The sequence below is a fragment of the Xenopus laevis genome, chromosome 5S, assembly GCF_017654675.1.
Source record: "Xenopus laevis strain J_2021 chromosome 5S, Xenopus_laevis_v10.1, whole genome shotgun sequence".
NCBI lineage: Eukaryota > Metazoa > Chordata > Amphibia > Anura > Pipidae > Xenopus > Xenopus laevis.
Genome location: NC_054380.1, coordinates 23,860,128 through 23,886,728, shown reverse-complemented (window position 1 = coordinate 23,886,728; position 26,601 = coordinate 23,860,128). Strand labels below are relative to the sequence as shown.

The 26,601-nt window shown below is 38.5% G+C and overlaps 1 protein-coding gene across 33 annotated transcripts in view; it reads left to right on the top strand.

The window, feature by feature from the left end:
• Positions 1-26,601, top strand: part of LOC108717747 (neurexin-1) — an 830,073-nt gene that overhangs the window by 554,202 nt on the left and 249,270 nt on the right. For 2 of the 33 annotated variants that reach the window (XM_041564319.1, XM_041564318.1), the window contains exon 1: positions 516-1,866. The exons of 29 other annotated variants lie outside the window; for them this stretch is intronic. In XM_041564319.1, coding sequence (XP_041420253.1) covers positions 1,635-1,866 — 232 coding nt within the window. In that variant the 5' untranslated portion in view covers positions 516-1,634. Of the gene's footprint in view, positions 1-228; positions 1,867-26,601 lie in introns of those variants that run through there. 2 more of the 33 variants (XM_041564321.1, XM_041564320.1) reach the window with 2 other exon arrangements.

Genomic DNA, 26,601 nt, shown 5'->3' with positions numbered 1-26,601 from the left:
AATAACATCTAGTTACTCCACTGGATGCGATTAAGCGCAGCGGAGCCCTGTGTGTTGCTGCTGCTGCGGGGAAGCGAGAGACTCAAGCCTTAACTGATTCAGCACCTGAGCTGCGGACAGCATCTGAGCATGCGAAGGCTGAGGCTCACTGCTTTAACTGATTCAGCACCTCGTGTGTGGACAGCGACTTGCACTAGAGCGGCTGGGGAGAGAAAAAGTATGGAGGCTGCCTGCTTTAACCCTTTCAGCGGTCAGCGGCTGGTGGAAAAGTCGCTGCCATTCTGCGCTTCATAAACGCTCAGTGGTGATTTCTGAAGCAGTGAATAAACGCTAGAGCACCTCCTAAACACAATACTGTACTATCAGCCGCTACATTATTGACAATAAAATACAGGGGCTGCTTAAGAACAGATGAGCTCCCTGACTCCGCCAGCAAAGGATTTGCGCTCCGATGCCAGTTCTGATAGCGCTATAAACACTTGGTATCCCTCTCCTAACAACTCACCTGGCTGCTTTGCACTGGGAGCAGAGTCGGTGCGTCTGGGTGCATCTGGGTGCGTCTGGCAGTGCGCAGCAGCAGGGTAGGGATGGGACCACGCTGTGTTTTTCTTTTTTTTTTGTTGTTGTGCGCTGCTCAGCCTCGCAATCTCAAAGGGTTAACGCACATTTATTTATTTATTTTAAATCTGAGGATCCTAGAACATTTGATCTATAGCACAGAAAGGGGAGATACGTCTAGGCGCAACATTGCCTGGCGCAGTGGAATCGTTTCTTTGAACAATTCAGAAAAATAAGGTGCACTGCTCTAGGTGTATAATAATAGCGTGGGGATTCAGAGAGGCATCTTTTTCTTTCTTTTTTTTTTCCTTTCTTTTTTTCACACCATTATTCAGCCTCCCTCTTTCACATAGGCTCTTCCTCTGCATTGCATCCAAGCTTCAGTGATTTGCTGTTTGGAGACTGCAGATTTGCATAGGCTTCTCCTAGGAAAGCACATTCTCTGCCCTGATTCCTTCACGAGGGTGCACTATTCTCTGGATACCTCCTCTGGTGTTACTCTTAATAGGCAGGCCACTCAGATTGCTTGGGGGGAAGGCTGATTATTGAATGGCTGTGGTTAAGGCTGCTCTGTGAGTAGATCCACTACATGAGATCACATCAGTTTTTATTTCTCAGCTTTAGGAAGTGGCTTTTTTTGTGTATTTTTCTTGGTTATCAGTATTTTCTCTGGATATCCTGTGGATTATTATGGCTGGCTTTCATCTAGAGGAAATCCCTTTTCTGCTGGTGGTTCCGCAAACTATATGGATGCTTAATTAAAAGGCTCAACTTGTCACCTCTTTTGACGTGGAAGGCAAAGGTGGGGGGGATACATTTTTGGGAGCCTCCTGTGATCTGGAGAGACGCTTGAGAGAGATCTTGTGGCCTCTTGATCTGGAGATAAATTTGGGTGTCGTTTTGGGACTATGTGCTTGTCCTGGGATTGGTCGGATTGGACCAGAAATCTAGGGAAATAAAGAAAGGAGAACCTTATGTCCGAGAGGGTACAAATGTCTGTTTGGATGGCGAGGTGAAAGCCAAGTGCGGGGAAAAGTTTTTTGCGCCCGGGAGGCTGTGCTCGGTCTGACTACTTCATGCAGCAACAGCAGCGGATTCCGTTTAACTCCAGCGCTGATCCGGGCGCTGGGAGCGCCACCTTGCGCTTTGCCATGTGGATTGTGCCGCTAACGCTCAGCTGGATCCTGGGGGTGTCATGGGGGGCATCGAACCTCGGATCGCATCACATTCATCACTACCACGGGGGGAAGCACGTCTCTGCGCCCATCGCTATCTACAGGTCTCCTGCTTCGCTGAGAGGAGCAAACGGTGGGTCCCCCTCCCCTCTAAAATCTGTTTTATTCATTAAACTTCTGATGGGAAATTAGCGCTGTTACTCGCACGTTTGATGACTTTTACATCCAGGCATTCACCCTTGCACTGCCGACCGATCAGAAGTAGCAGACGTGAAAGGGTTAATCACCTGCTAGATTGTCGGGCTGCAGTCAAATTACTTTCCACTCCTCCCCAATAGGTTAATCACCGAGTAGGATTAAGGGGTTCCTCGTATTTCCTTTTCTAGGGGTTAATTACTTGGCAGGTCCAGGGGAGTTGTCTGCACAGCCAACCAATGGAATGTTCATCGTCTGCTACATGAAGCCTACACCCAACTTTCTCCAGCAAAGAAAGGGTTAACAGTCACTGACTTTATTTTTATGGCTCTAATCCCTCCTTAGCGTGGAGCATACAAAAAAAGGGTTAATGTCAGATTTAAGGGGTTTCTATTGCTCCCAAGCCCCTACTTTTTTTTTTTCCTTTCATTTTTACTTGTGATAGAGGAAAGTGGCCAGTTACCAAAAGTGCCTCAGTCTGTTTATTTAGGTTGTCATTTTATTTACAGGGAATAGTTCTGCTTTGGGACAACTGGGGAGGCTTTCGTGGGTTATTATTGTTTGTACACTGTACTGTAATGCTGTAGTGATGAGCATCCGTTGGGAGGAGTGTGTTACTGCATGGCATGAATTGGGCACAGAGTGTGGCACACAGAGCCTTTGAGGTTATGCAGCACATATGTACCCATAGTTGTATAGCAGAGCCCAAATGTCATGTACATTGCACAGAAAGGCACTATAGCAAAGCAATGCAGAGCATTAAACAATACAGCAGAGCCACATATAAACGTAAGGCAGGTATGCAGAGAACTGCCTTATGAAGATAAACTAAGAGCATCACACTCTATTTATTGCAGAACGCTGCACTGCAAAGCACAAGAGTTAATCCTTAGTTGAAAGCTCCAAAATCTGCAAAACTATGCAGAGCCTTACAATGCAGAGTATAGGCGTGCACAGCAAGCCAGAGTGTGCAGAGCACTGACATCTAACGCCTGGACACTGGGCAAGGAAATAATTGCATTCAGAGCATTGCATTATTAAACATATGGATTGGTGTTCAGTGTATTTCACAGCGAGGTTGTACATACATATATATATATATATATATATATACTGTATATATATATATATATATATATATATATATATATATATATATATATATATATATATATATAATTTATCACTAGCATTTTATCCATGATAAAGGCGCCAATGTGGGCCCAAACGGATGCACAGAGATATTGCAAATAATATTTGGTGATTCAAGAAATCGGTGTGCTGGTTCATCTTGAACTGTTATATAGGATTATTTGACCAAGCACCCACAAAGTGGATGACGTGGACAGAGTGCGGTTATCTTCTGGACTGTTGAATATATATATATATATATATATATATATATATATATATATATATATATATATGCTTACAGACAACACCACCTTCCAGAAAGCTAGCTGCCCCTGTGCACAGAAAATCAGTGTAAAATAAAACACAGCATCAAGGGTCTTCTTGTATCAAACAAATTAATGCTTTAACTAGTAGTATGTATAACCGACGTTTTCGGTCCCAGTTGCTATATTGTAGCAGAGCCTTACATTACATAACACAGACATAGGAAGGCAGGGAGGCTGTGCAGAGCATTGCATGGACTGACACATACGGGAGATTTACTGTAGATATTCACTCTGTAAAATGGTGCTTACTAGGGACTGCTATTCATTCTAATTGCCAATCTGACATTATTACTAATACCTACTGTAGCTTCTGGAACAGCCTTTTCTGTCTACATTCTCCTTTATTTATTTATTTTGACCCAGTGGTTCAACCTGTCCATTGTTCTGCCTATCGAAAGAGGTGCCGTAATATCTATAGATAAATAAATAAATAGATAAATAAATAGCTAACTGAGATTTGTTTATGTGCAGCTGAGTTTGTGACTTTTATTGGATACCCACAGACAAAGGGTTCTGCCTACTGTTGCCTGGAGTCTAATAACTGCCTTTGTACATTGCATTGCCCATTGCACCTATTCACCTAATTACCCCATTTGTTTTCAAGGAAGGCAATCTCATGTAAGTCAGGGTGAATATAAAGCCAAATACTAATCTTAATAACAGGCAAAGTACCGGCAGACGCCTTGTGTCAGAGGGAAAAAGAAAAAGCGCAACTTGCAGTCCTTTAATGCTATGGTTAAATTAGGAAATGATTCTGCAAAATGAGCATCAATAGTATTTGCATGACCCAAGGCTTGAAACCTGAAAAATATGGAAGTTAACCAAGTCTTCCTGACTATTATTGGTGCAAGTTGGAGACAATCAGAATAACTTTCAAATGGAACCTGATGCACGTGAAATATAGTGGGGATGTATATTTATATTCTGTGCAGAAAGAGCTTACTCTATGGAGTCTGGAGGCCTTTGTACAGTTTCTAGGAATTTTAGTGCTAAGGAAGGTGGGGGGGGGTGTAGAAGAAAACTGGGTCATTAGAACAATGTACTGTTTTATACTGTAGTTTATTTTTTCTAGGTTAATATTCTATCTATCTATCTATCTATCTATCTATCTATCTATCTATCTATCTATCTATCTATCTATCTATCTATCTACCTCTCTCTCTCTCTCTCTCTCTATCTATCTATCTATCTATCTATCTACAGTATCTATCTATCTATCTATCTATCTATCTATCTGTCTGTCTGTCTGTCTGTCTGTCTGTCTGTCTGTCTGTCTGTCTGTCTGTCTGTCTGTCTGTCTGTCCGTCCGTCTGTCTGTCTATCATCTTTCTATCTTTCCATCTATCTCTTTATCTTTGTCTCTTTCTATCTATTATCTATCTATCTATCTATCTATCATCTATCTATCTATCTATCTATCTATCTATCTATCTATCATCTTATCTATCTATCTATCATCTATCTATCTATCTATCTATCTATCTATCTATCTATCTATCTATCTATCTATCTATCTATCTATCATCTTATCTATCTATCTATCTATCTATCTATCTATCTATCTATCTATCTATCTATCTATCTATCTATCTATCTATCTATCTATCTATCTATCGATCTGTTTGTCTGTCTATCTATCTATCTATCTATCTATCTATCTATCTATCTATCTATCTATTATCTATCTATCTATCTATCTATTATCTATCTATCCATCTATCTTTCCATGCATCTATCTATCTATCTATCTATCTATCTATCTATCTATCTATCTATCTATCTATCTATCTATCTATCATCTATCTATCTATCTATCTATCTATCTATCTATCTATCTATCTATCATCTATCTAGAATCTTATCTATCTATCTATCTATCTATCTATCTATCTATCTATCTATCTATCTATCTATCTATCTATCTTTTTCTCTCTTTCTATCTATCCATCTATCTGTCTGTCTCTCTATCTATGTATTTATCTATCTATCTTTCTCTTTATCTTCCTCTCGCTTTCTCTTCACCCTTTGCATCTCTCCTTTGCTCTCACTGTCTTTTCCATATCTGTCTTTCTGTCTATCTGCATAATCTCCAGTAAAGCGACAGAATACAACTGCATACCCACGTTCTGTCTTTAGATATGTTTTGCAGTGCAGACAAAGCCCACTGTTAGATAGAATAAAAAAGAAATAAGAAGCCACAATCGATTCAGTTGACATTCTATCAAACTATTTATTAATCTATAAAAATATAACTGGTGGATCTCTATGAGTTTGGTGGGCTTTACCTAGTGGTGGTCTTTTTAATGCCGTCTCAGTTGTTCCTCCGTTATTCCAGATGGTATACTGTATATTGAACTGGTGTTACTCCTCCAGCCATTGGCCAATGAGATCCCTGCTTGACACAACAGGGGGCAGATAGGCCTTTTTGTGAGACCATGAAGACCATTCATCCTCTATGAAGGCCTTTAGAAGTTGATAACTGATTTTGGTGGATGAGAAAAACATTAGCTTTTGAAAAGACAAAGTCCAATGTCTACAGATGTTGATGGACTGCAACTGGTAGTCTCCTACATACATTCATTACAGCATGTTGTCCAACATCTGGGTCAGTAAAGAAATCGTTTTATTTATAGCCTGCACTGAACATAAAGTGGCCTGTAGCAGTTTCCTATTATGTAATTTGCATCACACTCACTTGTGTATTGAGTTGAACCAACTGAAGGCTTTCAGTAAAACTCTTGCAGCTTTTTTTTTCATTCTTTATAGCAAGCCATTTATCACTGACAGATTCATATGTCCATAGCATAATCCTCATGGGTTCACATTAATACTAAATTCCCTTAGGCTAGAAAAAAAAATCATATTTCATTATTCTTCTGACTAAAAAGAAATACTTAAATAATTGTGGTCTCTACAGAAATTGCAACCTTAACCAGGCCCAGGGACCTAGGTCGACACTGGCACAAATAATTATAATCGGCAATACATTTAAGGGGAAATAACTAGGGGGGTTGCACCATATTTTGCACTTGGGTTATAGACCATTAACTACATCCTTGATATGTCTGAGGCATTGAGTATAAATGGACAAAGTTCAAGACCTGTCAACTCAATTAATAAACATTTGGCAAATTTGCACCTGAGTAGAACCCAAAGTAGTGTATCAGTGATAACAAATTTTCAGCAAGTTGAAGAATGAAGGTATGAAGGTAAAATGTTGATTGGTTGCCATGGTATACTGCACTAGGGCAAATTGTCCCATTGTTATTAAATGAACCCTTGTGTGTTCCAGAAATATAGACAGACCAACTGCGATTGCTTCTGTGAATGTGCTTTCTTCCTCAGACCTGCATGAAACAATGAGAAAATTTACACTCCGTTTGAACAGCAAACTACCACATTTCCTTACCAAACAGCCACTGGAATGTGCATGGTGCCTGGGGGGAAGGCTTGCACTTTACCTTTTGACCAATGCCAGCATATCACCAGTTTGTTCCTTTCACAATGATTTGTGTCAGCAGTAACTTAACTACAGTGCCCTGGTGCAGGCCATGCATTTGGGCCCCCACCCCCCTCCGGTGCGTTGGTGCAATTGCACCCCCTGCACCACTGGTAGTTCTGCCACTGGTCACAAAACTTCATCTGCTATTTGTTTTTCTAAATTACATCTCATTCACTTGATTGACCTAAAAACTAGGAATCTTTTGAGCTGAATGTGCGTGAACTAAAATGTGAATGTAACCCTTTCCAGTTAACTCATCTCTAGAACATGGGTTGCACTTGCAGATGTACATTTACCTCCTTAGTTTTCAGTTTCGACCTAACAGTCTCAGTTTTTAGTAGGAGAAGGAAGTATAGTGCAGGTATGGGATCTTTTTTCCAGAATACTTGAGACCCGTGGCTTTTTGGATTCAGGGTCTTTCCATAATTTGGATCACATTACCTTGAGTCTACTTAAAAAAAACTAACATTTAATATTTGCATCCTGAAATAAAAAGGAATTATGGGCTGAGATGTGACTCAGCTACACGATTAGAGATAAGTAAACTGGAAAGGAGGACATTCATACTTTAGAATGATGTGGATAAGATAGACCAGGGGCATTTAAGGCAGTCTTCCTGATGCAGCCTTTCGGATGTCGCCCCCCCCCCTTCCCACCCCACACTTGCCTTTCTGTGAGCTGAGTAGGTCAGGGGGGCAGCATTTAAAAATCTCAATTTCAGCTCTTTAAGTTACCAGGACTGGCTTTTTGCTGCCCCAAGTTTCTAAACTCAGCAATACCCCTGGATGGACCTCCCTGTGTTTCAGACTCTTCTGGCTAATGGATTTTCATATAATATATTTAATATTCATACACACAATAGTTTCTGCTTGGGGGGGGGGTATGTTTAGGAAACAGCAAATAACATCTTCCTCATTCACAGACTGGCTTTCCCTGACCCTGGGTCCTACCACACAACACTCAACAACCCATTCCCCGGTTATATTGTCAACATCCATACTGTTCATCCATACTGACTACATTCATGTCAATTTGAATGTTCTGGAAAGTTCTGCACCTACACCTAAAGATTTGTAAACACATTCTATTGGAATGTTTGCCAAAAACTGACATACTAGCAAAGAATCTTTCTGACTCAGCTAGAAGGTCGGTTAGCACCCACAATACCCTTACAGCCAAGGTCACGCACACATGGCCCTTTATGATATAATTAGATCTTGGTGGGAACTAGTTTCTTCTTGAAGTATGAGCAGAGGGATAGTTAAGAGAAGGTGGAGGAAGCAAAAAAACTGCAGCATCATCATGTTGCTTTAAGCCTTGTAGAAGATGGCTGCTCCACCGACACACAGTCAAAACTTATATAGCTGATGCTGCAGTCAATATGGAATCCCTAGAGACCTGGTTTACAGACTTTCACGTGACACATACGCACCACAGGTGTCCTATCTACCCTCAGCTTACAAGATTAGTGTTATCTCCATAAACATTTGGCTCAGTATGACAATGGAGTGAAACTCCCTTGAGCCTGTGCTTCCACCATCTTAATTTATGCATGAAGTACAGTGTACAGGAATAAGCTCTTGAGGATGTGCACATTGATAACGATGTGCACATTGATAACCTTGTCCACATTACAAATACATACACGTTTTCCATATATATCCATCTATATTTTTGTTTTCTTCCAAGTGTTTTTTTTTTTTTTTTTTTACATTTTTGACTTTCTCAGTTATGGGAATGATTGGTTCTGGGAAAGAATTCTGGAGATACAGCAGGTTAATTGACAGAGATATCTCATATTAGTATTTCTTTTGACATGGTTTTTTAACTGTACAAGGAAATTAACATACCCTAAAAAAGACAAGGCACGTTCTTAGCGCACATGGAATGTCTCATAGAGTAAATGTAGGTGTAAGCTGCTCTGTTTGCTGGCAGTGGGAGACGGGGTGCAATCATTAGATTACGGCTTCTCTTTTGTCCTTTTCCCAGTCTGTAAACTGTGCTCAAATCATCACAAGAACATAGACAAAGGAGTTGTTTCTCGGCTGTAGATCTCCATGGTTTGTAGCAGCAGAAGACGCATGTATGCTCTTTGCATTAACCTAACATATCAGCCATTGATTTTCACTACAGCATGTCCCTTGTTATTTAAATGCCACATAAAAATCTCTCTGGCACCAGCATTTCATCCTGGTGCTTGGCTAAAACCATCTGGAGAACCAGAATATTCAATTGTAAGCAAAATAATCTTGATTCAATGTATAAAGGAATGTGCTTATCTGATTGATTTCATTACATTACAGTAATGTGATACTACCAATATTGTGGTTGTTTTCATACTGTATTTCATTCCCAGCACCCCGTTCCATCAATATACTTTCATAATAATACCTCCTGATTTTATTTTTCTTCATTTTATGCCCCGGCTCATTTACACCCTCATGAATTGTCATTTACAAGACTTGCAAGGTGGCGAGCCACAGTTCCTGCTTAACCTTTGCATATTTATGGAGGCTGACCCAGTTTCAGGGACGTTGGCTGTTAGAAGGTATTGCATTTTTATAAGAAACCCTGCTTGCTATTTCCAAGACTCTCGTAGAATTGGAGCTGGAAGCCAGCTAATTATGGCTGATACTTTTTAAAACGTCTTGAGGAATAATCTGAACTGTGGTAAATGCTTTTTGCCAGTTATATACAAAAGGCAATTGTATGAATAGCATTGTGTCAAATTATATTGCAATATAGTTTTCCCCTGATAAAAACAGCTTTTTTTTCTGTTAGAAATGCTAAGTAAAATAGAAAAGCTCCCTTTATTGCATTTGCTGTAATAATGTGGGTGTTCATTCAGATAATGACCTTGATTACGCTCAGTGGCAGAAGTTCTTTTAACTGTAGACTTGCCATTATCTGATTGGCAGAGACGCACAATCCCAGGTTTTATTGCTAAACCACTATTTCACCACAGGATACTCTGTGCTCAACTGGTAAGATCAATCAATGGGAAAATTGCTGCATGAATGGGGGAAAAATGTTTTCTGATAAATATGTTCTTTTTACTTAGCGCTACATTTACCTCTTTTGTATTTTTTAGAAATGTTTATTATTCACCTTCGGTTTCAAATATTTCAATACTTAGTAGAAGATAAAAACTGTTCTACAAGGTTAATACATATTTAGCAGATCTTTTTTTCTAATAGTTTTAGCCTATCTGTAAAGCAGAGATATTTTATGTTTTGCATTTTCTGATGCATAAAATTGGATAACAAAATATAAGCCTGATAATACCAGATTTTTGTAATATACTTATACTTTCCTACCATTTTTACAACATAAACAGTGCATTGTTCTTGGGTTTGTTTTGTATTTTGTACAATGGGGATACAGTCATTATTTTTGAATAAATGAAAGAGGTGCAGATATTAAGCATTCAAAGTGGGACAGATATTGAGTGAGCATCTATTGTACCATAGAATTAGATGCATAGAAGAGATACTACCTAAGTTAGAACCTGATTATAAGAACATTAGATGAAGGAGGCTGAGGAAAGACACAAGATGGTATGAGGTGGTACAAAGATAAGCCTAGGCTTCCAGAGAGTCTAACTGCTGCTGGTGGCTAGGGATGTAGCGAACTGCCGATTTGGTGTTCGCGAACGCCGTTCGCGAACACCGGCAAAAAATGCGAACGTTCGCGAACAGTTCGCGAACTTCGAACACCCGCTAAAATCGTTCGATTCGAACGTTCAAAGGATTTTTCATTCGAATCGAACGTTCGAAGGATTTTAATCGTTCGATCGAAGGATTTTCATTCGAATCGAACGTTCGAAGGATTTTAATCGTTCGAACGAATGGAAATCGTTCGAACGAATGGAAATCGTTCGAACGAATTTAAATAGTTCGATTTTAGCGGTCGAATGGTCGAATGGTCGAACGATTTGTATTCGAATCGAACGCGAACTCAAAATGCGAACGTTCCCAAACGTTCACGAACATTAGGCGGACGCGAACGGTCGAAGTTCGCCGGCGAACAGTTCGCTACATCCCTACTGGTGGCATCTGGAAGGAGGAAGGGCATGAGGGCCATAGAAAGATTAGCCTACAAAAAAGTATTTGAAGGTCTAGAAGGAAAATAATGGGATGGGGAGATACAAAGATAAGACTATGAAGACTATTTGAAGGTTTGGAGAGAGTCTAACTGTTAGTATATTGCTAGTGACATCTGACTAAAAGAGTTGAATGTGAATGCAAACATGTTTTGAGATACAAGGCCAACAGATTTAGCTTTGGTATATCAGTGGAAATGAAGAGCTTCTAGAAGTATCATGTTGCTTTGTTTGAAATAATGTAAGAAGTAGACAAGCTGATCTTTGTGTTTGTAAGCAAATGAATATTATGTTGTACATGATTCAAGACAGTATATAATGATATGATGAAGGATCTTACATGAGAAAGGATCCATTTTGAGATATTTTAGGGATCGCAAAAAAAAGATTGAAAGAATATAATGAAAATATGTCAGCAACTGAGTCTTGGCCAAAAAAGCATATGATGATAGATGGCTGTACAATTTTTAAAAGTGAAGGGAGCTCAGGCATGCAAAAGATGTGTCATTGGGTGGATCAGTAAATTGCACTAGATCATATTAGACAGAAAACATTGACAAGAGCAATTCATTTCTCCCAACCTGTAGTTTGGTGACAATGCACACATGTTCAAAGTAATTTGTTATCTTGATGTTCAGTACTGATAAGCTGTGGTTGTTGATTGCTCTGAACTACTGTCATTTTAAGGTTTTATTATATTAAGAACATCAGGAAGTATCTAGGTCTAGAGAAAGATGCTTCTGCACAATGTGTATATGATCAGTCCCATATGGTTAATGTGCAGAAAATGTAAGACTTTTTAAAGAGCAGAAGCTAAGAATCTAGTAGTGATGGGCGAATTAAATTAGTCAGACATGAATTTGTGGCAAATTTCCGTATTTTACCGCAAGCAAAATTGCTGCGCGTCAAGAAAGTCACGTGCATGAAAATTGTCGCGCATCAAAATTATTCGGACGCCCATTGGCTTTAATGCATTTGGACCAAATAGTCGTGCATGTAAAAATTGTGTTTCGTGAATTTTTCGCCGTTTCTCACAGAAACAGTATTTGCAACTAAAGTGGGTTACAATAAGCAAATTGTTCATTACATTTTTTTTGTGTCATTGTTTCATTCCCCACTTCTAGTATGGGCTCCCATTACTTAAACACATATAAAATGCTTTTACCCTCTTACAATCTTTTTATCCAAATTTACTAGATCTTCCACTGGGAGGAAACTTCTTTTATTTAGAATGACCATCACTGTGATACCTACATATTTAATGAGCAGGTTAAAGAGTGCTTTATCAGAGCCTTCTTTTTAGAAAAAAAGCTGCCTGTCCATGAAGATTAAAAACAAAAGCTCTGTATGTTGGGTAGATATGAGCTTTCCGTTTAGAGTCATTATTGCTTAGAGAGTAGACGATGATCACCTTTAAATTGGAGAAGAAAAACTAATTACCCTGTGTTGTAGCGTAGAAGGCAAAAGTCTTGACTTATACAAAGGACTTGAGCTTCTTGTGTTTAGAGAACAACATATAGAGAGCAGATGTGTATCTTGACTGAGAAGATGAAGTCCTTTCGTTTACCGAGAAGAACATTAGCAATATATGTTTAAGGAGAACGCAACGAGTGCACAATATTTATAGACTATGAGGCACGTGCTTTATGTTTAGGAGACAGAACGCCTGGAATTAGAGAGGAGGAAGTATACATTCTGTATTTACAGAGTGCAACACATATGCAGCATATTAAGGGAGTGGGCAGAAATGAGAGCACTGTACATAGGCAGCAAGAACTGAAATCTTTACAGGAAAGGAGATCAAATGCTTTTCTCAAACTCACCCTATACTGCAGTTATTTCACAGGCTGAAAAAACCCCAAACAACAGCAATAACAAGAGCAACGGTAATAAGAGCACAGATCCCAAAGGTGACATTTGATTCAGTTTGTAGTGAAATTTTGCCATAAAATATTATTAAAAAGAAAATACAATTGATCATGATGTGACAGACATGAATCCTGTTATTAAGAGTAATGTGTTTATGTCAGAAATAAAGAATGGCCTGTCCGCCCATTTCTGCCTCCCACATACTGTATTTTCTGCTGTCTCTGACAGTGAAGTTCTGCAAGATCCATTGCTCATCAGCAGCAATTAGCTCTTTGTAATAAGGAGGACTTATTAGCCCGTTTTCCTCAGGATATGCTCAAACAGTATGGAATGTAACACACGCCTTTGAATAATGTACTCACCTATTAAAGTGATAAATGCAACAACACCTCCTTCAAAAATAACCTTTCCTTCTGCGAATGGACCTCTGCTCTTTTGTGCAGAAGAACTGTCATTTTCAGCGTTCTGTTAACACCAGCTTTGTTTTACCCACAAAGTTCCTCTAAACAGATGGTCATTAAAATGTATAATGTCCGCTTGGATTTAAAACTTAAAACAAAAGAGGAAAAAGTCATAATTTACTGAAATAACTCTGGGAACTAATTACACAAGGTTTTTTTTTGTAGTAGTCTAAAAATTGCATTAATTATTTCACTACTTAACAACTGGCAAAAGCAAACAAACTCTTGCCGCTGGTTTCTGTGGTTGAAAAGGTGATGGTAACTAAAGGTTATTAAAGCTTCTAGAGAGAACCCAAAATCCGGATAGATCTTGTCCTGAATTGTAAGGGTCAGATGTTACAGCAGCTCTCTGTAACATAAATAAGCTTTCAGTGCCAACACTAATATAATCTCAACCTCCATTAGATTGAATGACAATCTGAAAATGAACACCCACTCCTGGAGCCAACCGGTCTTGATAAAACTTGATTTTAATCCAAGTAGCTAAAACAATGGGGGGGGGGGAGGGAGAGTTGTACTGGGCCCAGAGGGTAAGGGGGGCCTAGCAGAGCTGCACTTACTTGATTAGCCGGGCCCCCTGCTTTCTGAGAGCTGCTGACTTTGGAAGGGAGGGCTGGAGCACAAGTGGAGGTATCTTCTGTTCATTCCTTTCCCTTATTGGTCACAGAGTTTAGTTGAGCTGCTCAGGGATTGGATAGCTGAGGTTTGAACTTCTCCTCCAGCTCTTCCAATCACCATGCAGCTTTACCGGGACTTAAAATTCTGTGACCAATAAGGGAAGAAAAAGCTGTCACTGGAAGAAGATGCAGCCACCTGTGCTCCCATCCTCCCTTCAGAAGTTGACAGCAGGTGGGCCACACTAATGAAGTAAGTACAACATGGCGGGGACCCCCAAAAGTTAACCCTTAAACTTCTTGGGTGCCAATTTTTTTTACACGGATGTTTAAGAGGGCACTTGGCCACCAATGTTTTTTTTACCGTGTGGAGACCTGCCACCAATATTTTTTATGGGCGGCCCTGACCACAAATGTTTTTCTTATGGGGGGCTCTGACCAAAAAATGTTTTTTATGGGGGCCCTCACCACAATTGTTTTTTTTATTAACATGTGGGGACCCTAGCCACCAATGTTTTTTTTTTTACTGTGTGGTGGGGGGTGGAGCTGTTGGTCGGGCTTGTGGTGGGCGCGACCCAGGGGGCCCAGGAAATTTTGTAGTATGGGACCCTGTGATTTCTGATGGCGGCCCTGACAATGGGTACCTATGATTACGTATCTCTAGATACGAAACGCGTTAGGACCCAATGTTTTAGTTACTTGGAATAAAATCAAGTTTTATCTAGACCGGTTGGCTCCAGAAGTGTGTGTTCATTTCAGATTGTTGTTAGTGATTCTTCCTAAAATATGGGTTCGGGGCACTGCACCCGAGCCACCAACCGATATTGGTGAGTGTGGTACATTTATTGCCTACTACGTATATATACTGTCGACGTGTGGAGGTCGAGCCTGGAGGCGACAGACCTGGGGTTTTTACACCCAAGTCCATTTTCTAATTGAGTGAGCCACACTTTGAAAACTTTTTCATGGCTGGAATTGAGCAGCAATTTTCCATCTTTCTTTTGTGCAGGAAGAAGGCATCTGTATACAGGCAGATCCAGAGATATCACTAGCATGAGCCTAACACACCAGGCGAAGTGAGCTCAGGTGCACATGTCTCAGGTCCCCCTCTGAGTCCTCTGCCGCAAACCCTCGTTTACCCATCACAACCCCCCAGTGTTGCTCCACACTGCGTTTGCGTGCATGCTTGTACTGTTGAGGTAGACAGCAGGAAGATTTTTGCAGGGAGCCATCTGGGCCAGCCGGTCTCATGAGAGCTGAGGCCCACCAGGTTTTTTCCCGGTGTCCCACAAGCCCAGTCCAATCATGCACAGGTGCACACAATCTGAACCAGCAGAAACCTAGAACGGGGGCATGTGGATATAGCCTAGGGGCCTCACATCTCACTAATCTGCCACTGGAAAAAAAAATAAGAGAGAACTACAACCTCTAATATATCCCAACATGTACAAAGTTAAATTGAATTCTATGTAAATTCAAGTTAGTCATTTTTATTTTTGGCATTACTTTAAAGATAGAAAAAGAAAACATTTGCTAATACTTATCAGACTGACTTGGCTTCCTGCGAGTCTCTAATCCATTGTGCACTTTCCATACTCTCTTCTTCCGCCAGTATCCAGAGAAAGAAATTGTTCGGGAAAAATCACAACAAAAGCCCTGAGATAAGACCAGGGTGCACAATAATGGGAACTTCAGTGTGTTGACACACATTTTTATCCTTTGAATAAAGCCAAATTCAACCCTGATCTGACTCTGGTGGAGCATTGTGTCTTCTCTTCAGTGCTTAGGAATGGCAAGGAAAGGGAAATTAATTTGAGGCAGTCATATTTAATTTCGATGTAACAAACTACTCATTTACAGACCATAACTCCCGTATAAATGCTTGTCACAAGTTGAAAGATTCCATAGAAGATGAACTAATATTCTCCATAATAACACTGAGGACAGTGTGTTATTTAGCCATTTCACAGAATGTGCAGAAGCATCTCTTTATTTTACTGTTATCTTTATTGCCAACTTTAAATCACCCATCACCATAGTATGTTGTATCTGCAAACAGAGCACATCCTGGGCCTTACATATTAATGGTGGTTCTTTTAAATGTACCTGAAATAGGGGTTCTTATAAGGGTTATTAATAGGGGTGCAAAATGTTTGCAAAACTTTGTCCCAGTGCAGTAACCAATAACAACCAATCAGCAGACTGAATAATGCCAGCTAACCTCTGGCTGGTTACTACACATTACTCTTTCTCTAGACTGCTAATTGGTTGCTGGCTGAGGAGGTTTTTCTATCTGTGTTGATCACAATATTCAAGGTTGTCCAACCTGAAGGTCACCACTACAACTCACAGCATTTCCACTGGACCCATGAACGTGGGATCTATATTGTTTCCTGCAAGGGGCCCCTGTGGTGCTAAGAACCTTGGCCAAGTGCACTCCCCTACCTTAAAAATAGTTCCTGGATGCCAAACAAATTTTTTAGAGACATGCAGGAAAAATCAGTGCTGGGAGACTGCACTACAAGTCTTTTTTTTTTCTTTGCTATGAAATCTTTTTTGATTATACTGTGGAAAAAGCAATAACAGAAACACATAATTTGGACAAAAACCAGACCATAGTGCGTTGGAATCCATTACAATTAATAGCAAGACAAGGATAATAATAATATTGCTATCAGAGCCAGACTTTCCACTCTGGCGCTTGTTTGGTCTTTTTATTTTTTCTTAAGCACTGACAGCCATGGTATGAATTTCACTATCAGTTAATTATAAATCCTTAATGATCCCATTTCATTCTGCTGTGTGGCTATTATATTGCAAGGCAATTAGTCCAAGTAAGTAAACTGAATGGGGAATACAGTCATTCCCTGGAACTGATACATCTTTTCTATTGCATGCTCGGCTAAAATTATTATTTTTTTTATTATACAGATAATAGAGAGAACAAGAGCAGGGTTGGACATTTGGGGTGTAGGGCTGTCTGTGGAGGCTAAATGATTGAGGAGGAGGTTCAGCTAAAATTAATTATTGGTCTGCTGCAGAACTAGCTGTGATTTCTATTGTTTTCATTTATTTTGTCTTGGCTTGCTACTACAGGTCAAGACAAAGCAATGGACCCCTGATGTAAGTTTTTTACTTGCTTTTCAAAAATGGAAAAAATGGACATAGTTCGCCATATTTTTTTTGCACCTTGTATCCTACACCCTAAGAATGTTCTTCGGGTCTTGTTGATCCAAAACTGCATCCGGCAGTGCTGTATTCATGGCTGGTGGGTGAGGGGGATGTGTCCCTTCAACAGCCTCTAGCTTTCTTCTAAAGTTTGGTGTGCCAAGGGTCTGGTTGCCAGGATTTAAATACCTTAGCAACTAGGCAGAACTTTTTACAAGAAAGATGAGAATCACAGTGCCCCAACAGAAAGAAAAAACAAAAGAGAATAACAAAAAAATTGAAGCCTCATGTTAAATTGGATTTTTTTGGAGCAAGCGTTCCCAACAAGTAGAAAGCAATTTGAGTTGCAGGCTAGGAGACAAAGAAATCGATCACTGGGAAAAAAAAGAAATGTAGTAATGGGTGTGTGTAAAATATGCTAAACCCTAAATCATCATGTGACTGCATTCAATGTTCACACCATTGGATTTTATTTAATGGAGAAACAGATTTTTTTAGATTGAAAGCAGGTCAGCCTGGTCACGTGGGAACCAAGTCACATTTTATTTCCACGTGACTCCATACAGATCAGTGATCTGATGTACAAATGCTTTCTGGCTCTCACAGTTTAACTGAATTGTGTGCATAGAGCCCAAATAACACTAACTCAATTTTACTGTGTAATGATCAGGGCGCTAAACCATCTGTCAATGGTAGTTTACATTCATATCAATGGAGCATTTCCTCACTCTCCCAGTGTTGGTGGAGAAACTTGTGTCACATAGATCCCTTTCATGAAATCAGTGTGGAGCCAATTGCTTCCTCTACATATCAGCCCAGAGGTGACAATGAAAGCTTGTATCCCTATACAGCCTATGATTAAGTGCCTAAGTGCATGAAATGCATAAGGCTTAGTTTACATCTGTTATTTGCCTAAATAAAGTCTGCAGTTCCTTTACTACACCTGTCCATGTGATCTGTGACTGCTAGCTACTTTTTTTACTTGATCTGAAACCACCACCTTGAGCTGTAGTCCTTGGGCATATGCTCCCAGACCCTACATATACAGTAAATTGGTGAGATTCCCTACATACATGGCTATGCACCAAGAATGTATTTCATGTTTCTTCATCTTCATCTCCCTATACTGTACTTCTATAACATAAATACAAATGTTTCCACTTTTCTTGCCTTTATGTCTCAACCCCTGATCTTTAAAAAATAAGTTGCTTGTGTGAGCCTAAATCTTGCTTGGTCATGCTTTTCCCAAGACTAAGTGCCGAGCAGGACTTGCATCAATGATTACAACACGCCGCACATAAATTAGTCTGACGTTGTTGGAAACTTCACTCCATGCCTGGCATTTTTTGAGCCTTAATTTAATTACATAGACTTTTTTACACTAGTGTTTAACAATCCCAATATGCTGTATCAGTTGTTTTTTTTTTTTAATGTCTGCTGTGATAGAATTAACATAAGTTTGAGTAAAATGAATAATAAATTAATCTCAGTCAGCAGAGTAGTTAATTGGATGCATTGTTAAATATGCATATTGTGTATTAAGGTTTATGTAACATTGGAGCTCCCATCAGCATGACTTGTCATCATAAGGAATGCGAGGGGTTTGATGTGGACTGCGGACAGTCTGCAGTCATGGATTCAGAAGTAGAACACCGCTGATGGATTTCTGATAAACATCTCAATACAAGCCCTGCGGCCTCCAAACATAGAGGAGCTATTGATTGACTGTTGTGCCTTTACAAGGTCTAAATAAATAGCAACTATCCATTGTAGCTTATCAGCAGCAGCAAACACGCAAAGACTCAAGCCTGTCAAGGCTCATTTGGAATCAGTCTCACTCATGGGAGAACAAGTCATATTTAGCATCAAGACTCACTTGGCGGCCACAGATGATTTTTTGTTGTGTGATGTGCCATAATAGCAATTTGCTGTTTGTTCCATGCAAAATACCGATGCATACATCCATTTCCAAAAAAGAAGAATGTACTAGGTAGCAACACTTTTACCCCGATTAAAACCAGAATGTATTCGATTCATTAGAACATACAAAGCCTAATGCATTTTGGGCACAACCACTCTTAATCAAATGATTAACAGGTTGCGGCTGAAACAAGTGAAACTTTGGTCTTGATCGTTTGTATATTTTTTATGCAGAGCTAATAAATCTTGTTTTAATCAGGATACAAGAGTTGCTGCTCAATACAGTTTTCTTTTTGGCAATGCTTTATTTATGGGTAGGACCTGAGCCAGACCCAAATGTGCAGTGTCTCACTCTGTATGCTACTTCTTTGTACACCTCTGGCTCCAAGAATCTTCAGGATAGATGGAGGAGTGTACTTTCCCGCTGCAATGGTTGACTTCAAAACCAAACCCACCACAGGTGTTCAACCCATGAGTCACAGTTGGTTTTGGGTCAACCTGTACATCACTTATGTCCACCTGTTGATGATGGAGAGCTGGCAATTCCTCATAATACCATTTTATGTTCATTTCTAAAGTACTTCAAGCGTAGGGTTATCACGGGTGTTTCTACTGGTTATGGAAGCTGTGATGTCACTTAAAGGGATTACAAGTTGGCATGTCTAAGGTTTCTGCTCCTTCAAGGTTGTTAAAGCAAGTTGGGTGTGAGCATGTAGGGTAACTGAAGCTATATATTTATTCATATACTGTATATATTCATATAGTTATATGAATGATCAGAAAATTCATTCACATATACTATATGTATATATAAATTCCATTTAGCCTCTTATACACCTGTAGGCTTTCAAAGTCTTATAAAGAGTTAGTACCAAACCCTTCTAGAAAGCATGACGGCTCTTGGGCTAATCCAGTCCCTTCCTTTTGTAACGCAAATGTGTCCGTCTCTAGCTTTGCTGAATTACAGTTCCAAACCCTGGCAACAGATGAGAGTTGTAACTCAACAACAGCTGGCAAATCACAGGGTTGAAATATTTAGGGACAACATATATTTATTCAATTGGAATGTGGTTTCAAATATGTCAAGAGAGTCAGCAAATTGCATTAAATTGAGAAACTGTATTATGGAAGTACTAATGGTTTCATATCAGCGTTTGGATCTCTCAGGCATGTAGATGCATGGCATGTAAATATCATTCATGGTAAATTACAGGGTTAAACACTTAATTGCCAATCAGGTGTAAGAAAATGTATTACAGATAAAGGTCAATTTATTGGATACTGAGCATAATATTATGTGCTGTAACATTCCTGTGCAAAGGCTGATAGATAAATAATAGATGATTGATAGATATAGAGATAGATAATTGATCAATAGATGATAGATAGAGACAGACAAACAGATAGATAGATAATAGAAAATAGATAGATAGATAGATAGATAGATAGATAGATAGATAGATAGATAGATAGACAGACAGACAGACAGACAGACAGTCAGACGGACGGACGGACGGACAGATAGATAGATAGATGAAGAGAAATAGATAGATGGATAAATTTATAGATGATAGACAGACAAACAGCTAGATTTATAAATGATAGATAGATGATAGATAGATGATAGATAGAGAGAGAGAGAGAGAGAGAGAGAGAGAGAGAGAGAGAGAGAGAGAGATAGATAGATAGATGAAAAAGAGAAAGATGGATGGATAGATGATAGATAGATAGATAGATAGATAGATAGATTAGATAGATAGATAGATAGATAGATAGATAGATATGATAGATAGATAGATAGATAGATAGATAGATAGATAGATAGATAGACAGATGCAGCCACTTTGGTTTGTCTGTTTGACACAGAATAACTAAACACAGATATCCCATTTATCTCATTTAACACAGAAAACTGTGTCACAACATCCCATCTAATTAAAGCATTCACCATTGTGAACAATGGTGCTTTGGTATGCTAATGAAAAGGTTAAATGCATTAAATGAGTTAAGATTATGAAGTGGCTTCATCTGTAGATAGATAGATAGATAGATAGATAGATAGATAGATAGATAGATAGATAGATAGATAGATAGATAGATAGATAGATAGATAGAAAAAGATAGATGAATAGATTTATAGATGATAGATAGACAGATAGACAGACAGACAAACAGCTAGATTTATAAATTATAGATAGATGATAGATAGATAGATAGATAGATAGATAGATAGATAGATAGATAGATAGATAAATGGATGGATGGATGGGTAGATAGATGATCGATAGATTTTAGAAGTCTTTTTTTCTGCAACACTTTCTACTCTGTATCTGATTACCAGAAAACCATGTATAACAATAAAACCCAACTCCATTGCATTTTGGATCTTTGTGATGTATAGTTTAGCCTGAAACATGTGTCCCAAAAATTGAACCACCTGGGTTATCACTGTAGCACACATAAGTTATATTTTTGCTGATATCTACATCTTTAGCATCATAGTTGGTGGGATAGTGTATCGAGAACAGTCCCTTCTGATGTCATCTTTGATGTCAGCTGATGTCAACAATGTATTGCTTAACATTATAATTTTGCACTTTTTTTTCTTTTGGCATTGCCATCTCTTTCGAGACATCCTGGTAAGCCTATACACCATCATAGTTTATTCCCTCTGCTAAAGCTTAAGTCGAGTAAATAATGACCATATGATTGTCGCAAGATGGGGATATGGAGACAAATAACCATATAGAAAACCTGCTATTGTCCTACTGGCTGTGTAGAGCTGTATCAAGAGAAAAGATGTTCCACTGCATTTGCTTTGAATGAATCTGCTAAAGTATTTCTTGGGAGACAATAGGCAAGTGATGGAGTGTAAGCACACACATTCCAACACTGCCGGGTGATGATGTGATGGCTGATTCAGTTAATGCCTTTAAGAATGACTTGGATGATTTTTTGGACAGACAGAATATCAAAGGCTATTGTGATACTAAACTCTATAGTTAGTATAGATATGGGTATAAATAATTTATGTGAAAGTAGGGAGGGGTGTGTGTATGGATGCTGGGTTTTCATTTGGAGGGGTTGAACTTGATGGACTTTGTCTTTTTTCAACCCGATTTAACTATGTAACACAACATATAAATCTCCACAAACAAAACACATTCACTGCCTGCATCATTCAGCATCCAGAAAACTTATGGGGGCAGTTCTACATTAAATAGTCAGGGTTTTCCAACTGAAGAAAGTGATTTAAATTATTGAAGCCATAAAGGTAACTTTGTCACACTGGATGGCACTTTTTCAATGAGCGAAAGCGAATGGCAATGAACTGAAACCCAATTTGTCTTACTATAATTCTGCCAGCATTTAAATTTATGTGGCACCTGCCAGCCCATAAGCCAGAGCTGCAAACCTTTTAAATGCTAATATGATCCTGTTAGGAATTACTTGCCTTGGCTGTAGACTGAAATGCAATGATAATGAAAACTGATTATAGTAGTTGCACCTAAGTTTATTTTTATTTGTCCCTCATCGCTTTCCATAATGCATAACAAAAGAGACGGTTTAACCTAAATACATGTATATTCTTTTCAGAGTCAAATACATGTATATTCTTTTCAGAATAAAGAGAATTAGGAACTTGTGGTTATAACTAAATATCTTGCTAAGCAGTGTGCCTAAGGTCACCATTAAAGCAAAAGAAATATAATTTTGTAAATTAGCAATGAGCGAAATAGTCCTGTTTCGCCTTGTCAAAAAATTTATGAAACTGAGAAAAAATTTGCGAAATGGCTAAAATATTTGCAAAACGCATTGACGTCAATACCTGTCAAAAAAAAAAATTCTCACTCCAAATGCATTAAAGTTAACGGGGCCCATTTACTTAGCTCAAGTGAAGGAATAGAAGAAAAAAAACGTTGAATTTCAAATGAATTTTTTGGATACCTCGACCATCGAATTGGCTACTTCGACCTTCGACTACGACTTCGAATAGAACATTTCGAACTAAAAATCATTCGAATATTCGACCATTCTCTTTAAAAAAAACTTCGACCCCCTACTTCGCCACCTAAAACCTACCGAGGTGCAATGTTAGCCTATGGGGAAGGTCCCCATAGGCTTCCTAGCAATTTTTTGGTTGAAGAAAAATCGTTCGATCGATGGATTAAAATCCTTCGAATCGAACGATTCCAACGATTTTTCATTTGATCGAACTATTTGCAGTAAATCTGATTTACATTCGGCAGTCGAATATCGAGGGTTAATTAACCCTCGATATTCAACTATATGTAAATCTGCCCCGTTAATATGTATTTTTCTTGCGGCAAGTTTTTTGTTTTGGCCACTTTTTTGTCTAAAGGCATTAAAGTCAATGGGCATTTTTTTCTTATGGTGACTTTTTTTGCCTCTGCAACAATTTTTGTCTTGGCAACTTTTTTGTCTAGGTTAATTTTTTTGCCGTGATTGTTGCCGCAGTCACACCAAAAAAATTGCAGATGGTGAAGTGTGGAATTTCGCTGCGAATCCATGCCTGGTGAAATAACTAAAGATAATTGTTCTTACAATGTTTAGAAACATTACATGGGTCATTTAGGAACACACTTGCTCCAAAGTTAACACAATCATGCAATTCATTAAGGTATTTGTGTACAAACACACTCCTGTTAACAACTGGCCTGTTCTGGTGCATGGTGAACAATTGTACCTATTCATGTCAGGAAACCAGTTTTCACCAGCTTGGAGCTGGTGGTAGCTCCAGGGTTCCCACGGTGTGCTTAATCAATAGGTGCACCCAATAAATTGGATGTAAATGCTGATTTTAATGCATACTCTAAGAGACCTATTTATCACAATTTTTTTTTTTTTTTTTTTAGTTTTAAAGGTTTATAATTCAAAAAAGTTTAAAAAAACTCAAAGCCAAAAAATTGCTTAAATTTTGCCTAGGGCAACTCCCATTGACTTACAGCCACTAAGGAAAGGAGCAGATCAGCAGTGACCCACACAATGACACAATGCATTCATACCCATGCTTTTAGCATGAACTAGTACCCATGATCCTTGGGGTTGTAGATGCAGCAATTGATAAATTTCCAGGTGCAGAATTTTTTTTGGAAACAGTCAGAATCTAGAACCCTGGCAACTGAGAACATGGATGGAATTCTGTTACATTAATTTGAGGTGTCCTTTTTTCACAAAGTTGTCTAAAGCTTAATTCATAAAGAGAAGGGAAATGCTAAAGGGTAAAAAAAGGAAATTGGAAACTAGAAGCCCTTCCTTTCATGTACGTTTGGTATTGCATTGTCACTACTGTCTGCCCCTCTGAGTCTGATCAATGGAAGCCCGACAATGGTCTGAAGATCCAAGAGGACCTTTAAAATCAATTAGAAAGCACAGTTTTGACATACCTTGCTCATTTATAACTAACGGCTGTAGCCACTAATTAACTTTACATCCATTTCAGAATTCACATTAAATGCCTGTTTTAGATAGGAATTAAAAAGCCAGAACTTTGTAGGAGTGACACAAGAATCACATGAGAATCTTGAGGTTTGGGGAATGAACATTCCACGGAATGTTTTCCAGGATGACCATGTGGCAAAGAACACGTTGTTAAGCCAATTTTAATTAGAGAATAAAAATATTTTTCCTCTAAGGAATTGAATCTACTGTGCTGTTCTTTTAAAAACACAATCTGTGCCACAAGGAAATGCAGCACGTGCACAGGGACAATCTCATTTTTAAGCAAATAGTTGTTTTCTGTAATTTATAAATATTACTATACTCAGGACCTTTATATTTCTTGGTAATACCTCAATATATGAGAATATTTATAGCACATTAAAACATGTATAATAATGAGATTTATTTATTATTGAGCATCATTTAAAGTCATTCAGAGGGCTAAAGTTAATTAACCCCGATGTGGTCAGGTACAGTATATGACTGTTATTAACTTTATAGTACATGTATGGGACCTGAAATCCAGAATGCTCACGATCTGGGGTTTTCTGGATAATGGATCTTTCCGTAACTTGGATCTACATACCTTGTCTACTAGAAAATCGTATAAACATTAAGGGGCATATTTATAAAGGGTCAAATTTTGAATTTGAAAAACTTTGAAATTCGAATTCAAAAAGAGCAAATGAAATTATGGGGCAGATTTATCAAAGGTCGTGATGAATTTTCGAATGAAAAAATTCGAATATCGAGCTATTTTTTGTGTACTTCGACTAGGGAATAGTCCAAATTCGATTCGAATTTGAAAAAAATTCAAAGATTCAAATATCGAAATTCATCATGTACTGTCTTTTTAAAAAATTCGACTTCAACCATTCGCCATCTAAAACCTGCCGAATTGCTGTTTTAGCCAATGGGGGACCTCCTAGAGCCTATTTTGAGTCAATTGGCGGACTTTGTAAAATCAAATTTTTTTTGGGAAAAACATTGAATCAAATTTGATCATTCCTTCGATTCGATTCGAACAATTCGAATTTGGCTGAATACAGACCTCTTCGATTGAAAATGGAACTATTCGACCAAAAAAAAACTAATTTCAACCAATTTCAGTTGGTCTTTTTGAATGAAGATCTTAAAGTTTTTTCAATTCGAAATTTGACCCTTTATAAAAGTTTTTTTTTTGGCTGAATACAGATGCAGCCACTTTGGTTTGTCTGTTTGACACAGAATAACTAAACACAGATATCCCATTTATCTCATTTAACACAGAAAACTGTGTCACAACATCCCATCTAATTAAAGCATTCACCATTGTGAACAATGGTGCTTTGGTATGCTAATGAAAAGGTTAAATGCATTAAATGAGTTAAGATGACTTTAGATAACCCAGTTTCTTCAATTAACCCTGAGTCATGACGCATTTAACTCACAAATCCAAGTGGCTTCATCTGTAGGTCCATTTTCGATTGAATAGGTCCATGTTCGGCCGAATTCGAATCGTACAAATCAAACTTTGATTTTTCAAAGTCCACCAATTGACTTCAAATAGGTTCTAGGAGGTCCCCCATAGGCTAAAACAGCAATTTAGCATGTTTTAGATGGCGAATGGTTGAAGTCTAATTTTTAAAGAGACAGTACATGATAAATTTAGATTTTCAAATTCAAACCGGATTTAGACTATTCCCTAGTCAAAGTACACAAAACAACAGCTTGAAATTCAAATTTTTTAAATTCAAAAATTCACCTTGACCTTTGATAAATCTGCCCCTAATTAAACCCAATAGGCTGGTTTTGCTTCCTATACGGATTAATTATGGGAGAAAGCCTATCCGTAATTCAGAGCTTTCTGAATAATGGGTTAACGGATAACGGATCAAATTCCCATATCTCTATTTCTCATTGTGTTGGTCCAATGCATGATTAATCCCTCAAGATTGGTCACGAGGGAACCATGACAAGTAAAGGCACCCAGTGCCTTAGAAGTGGTGGGAACATCTTGAAAAAAGATCCAGTTAAAGAAAAACTATACCCCTGAAAAATGAAGGTCTCTGTAAAAATATATTGCATAAAGCCGCTCATATGTAAAACCCTGCTTCATGTAAATTAACCATTTT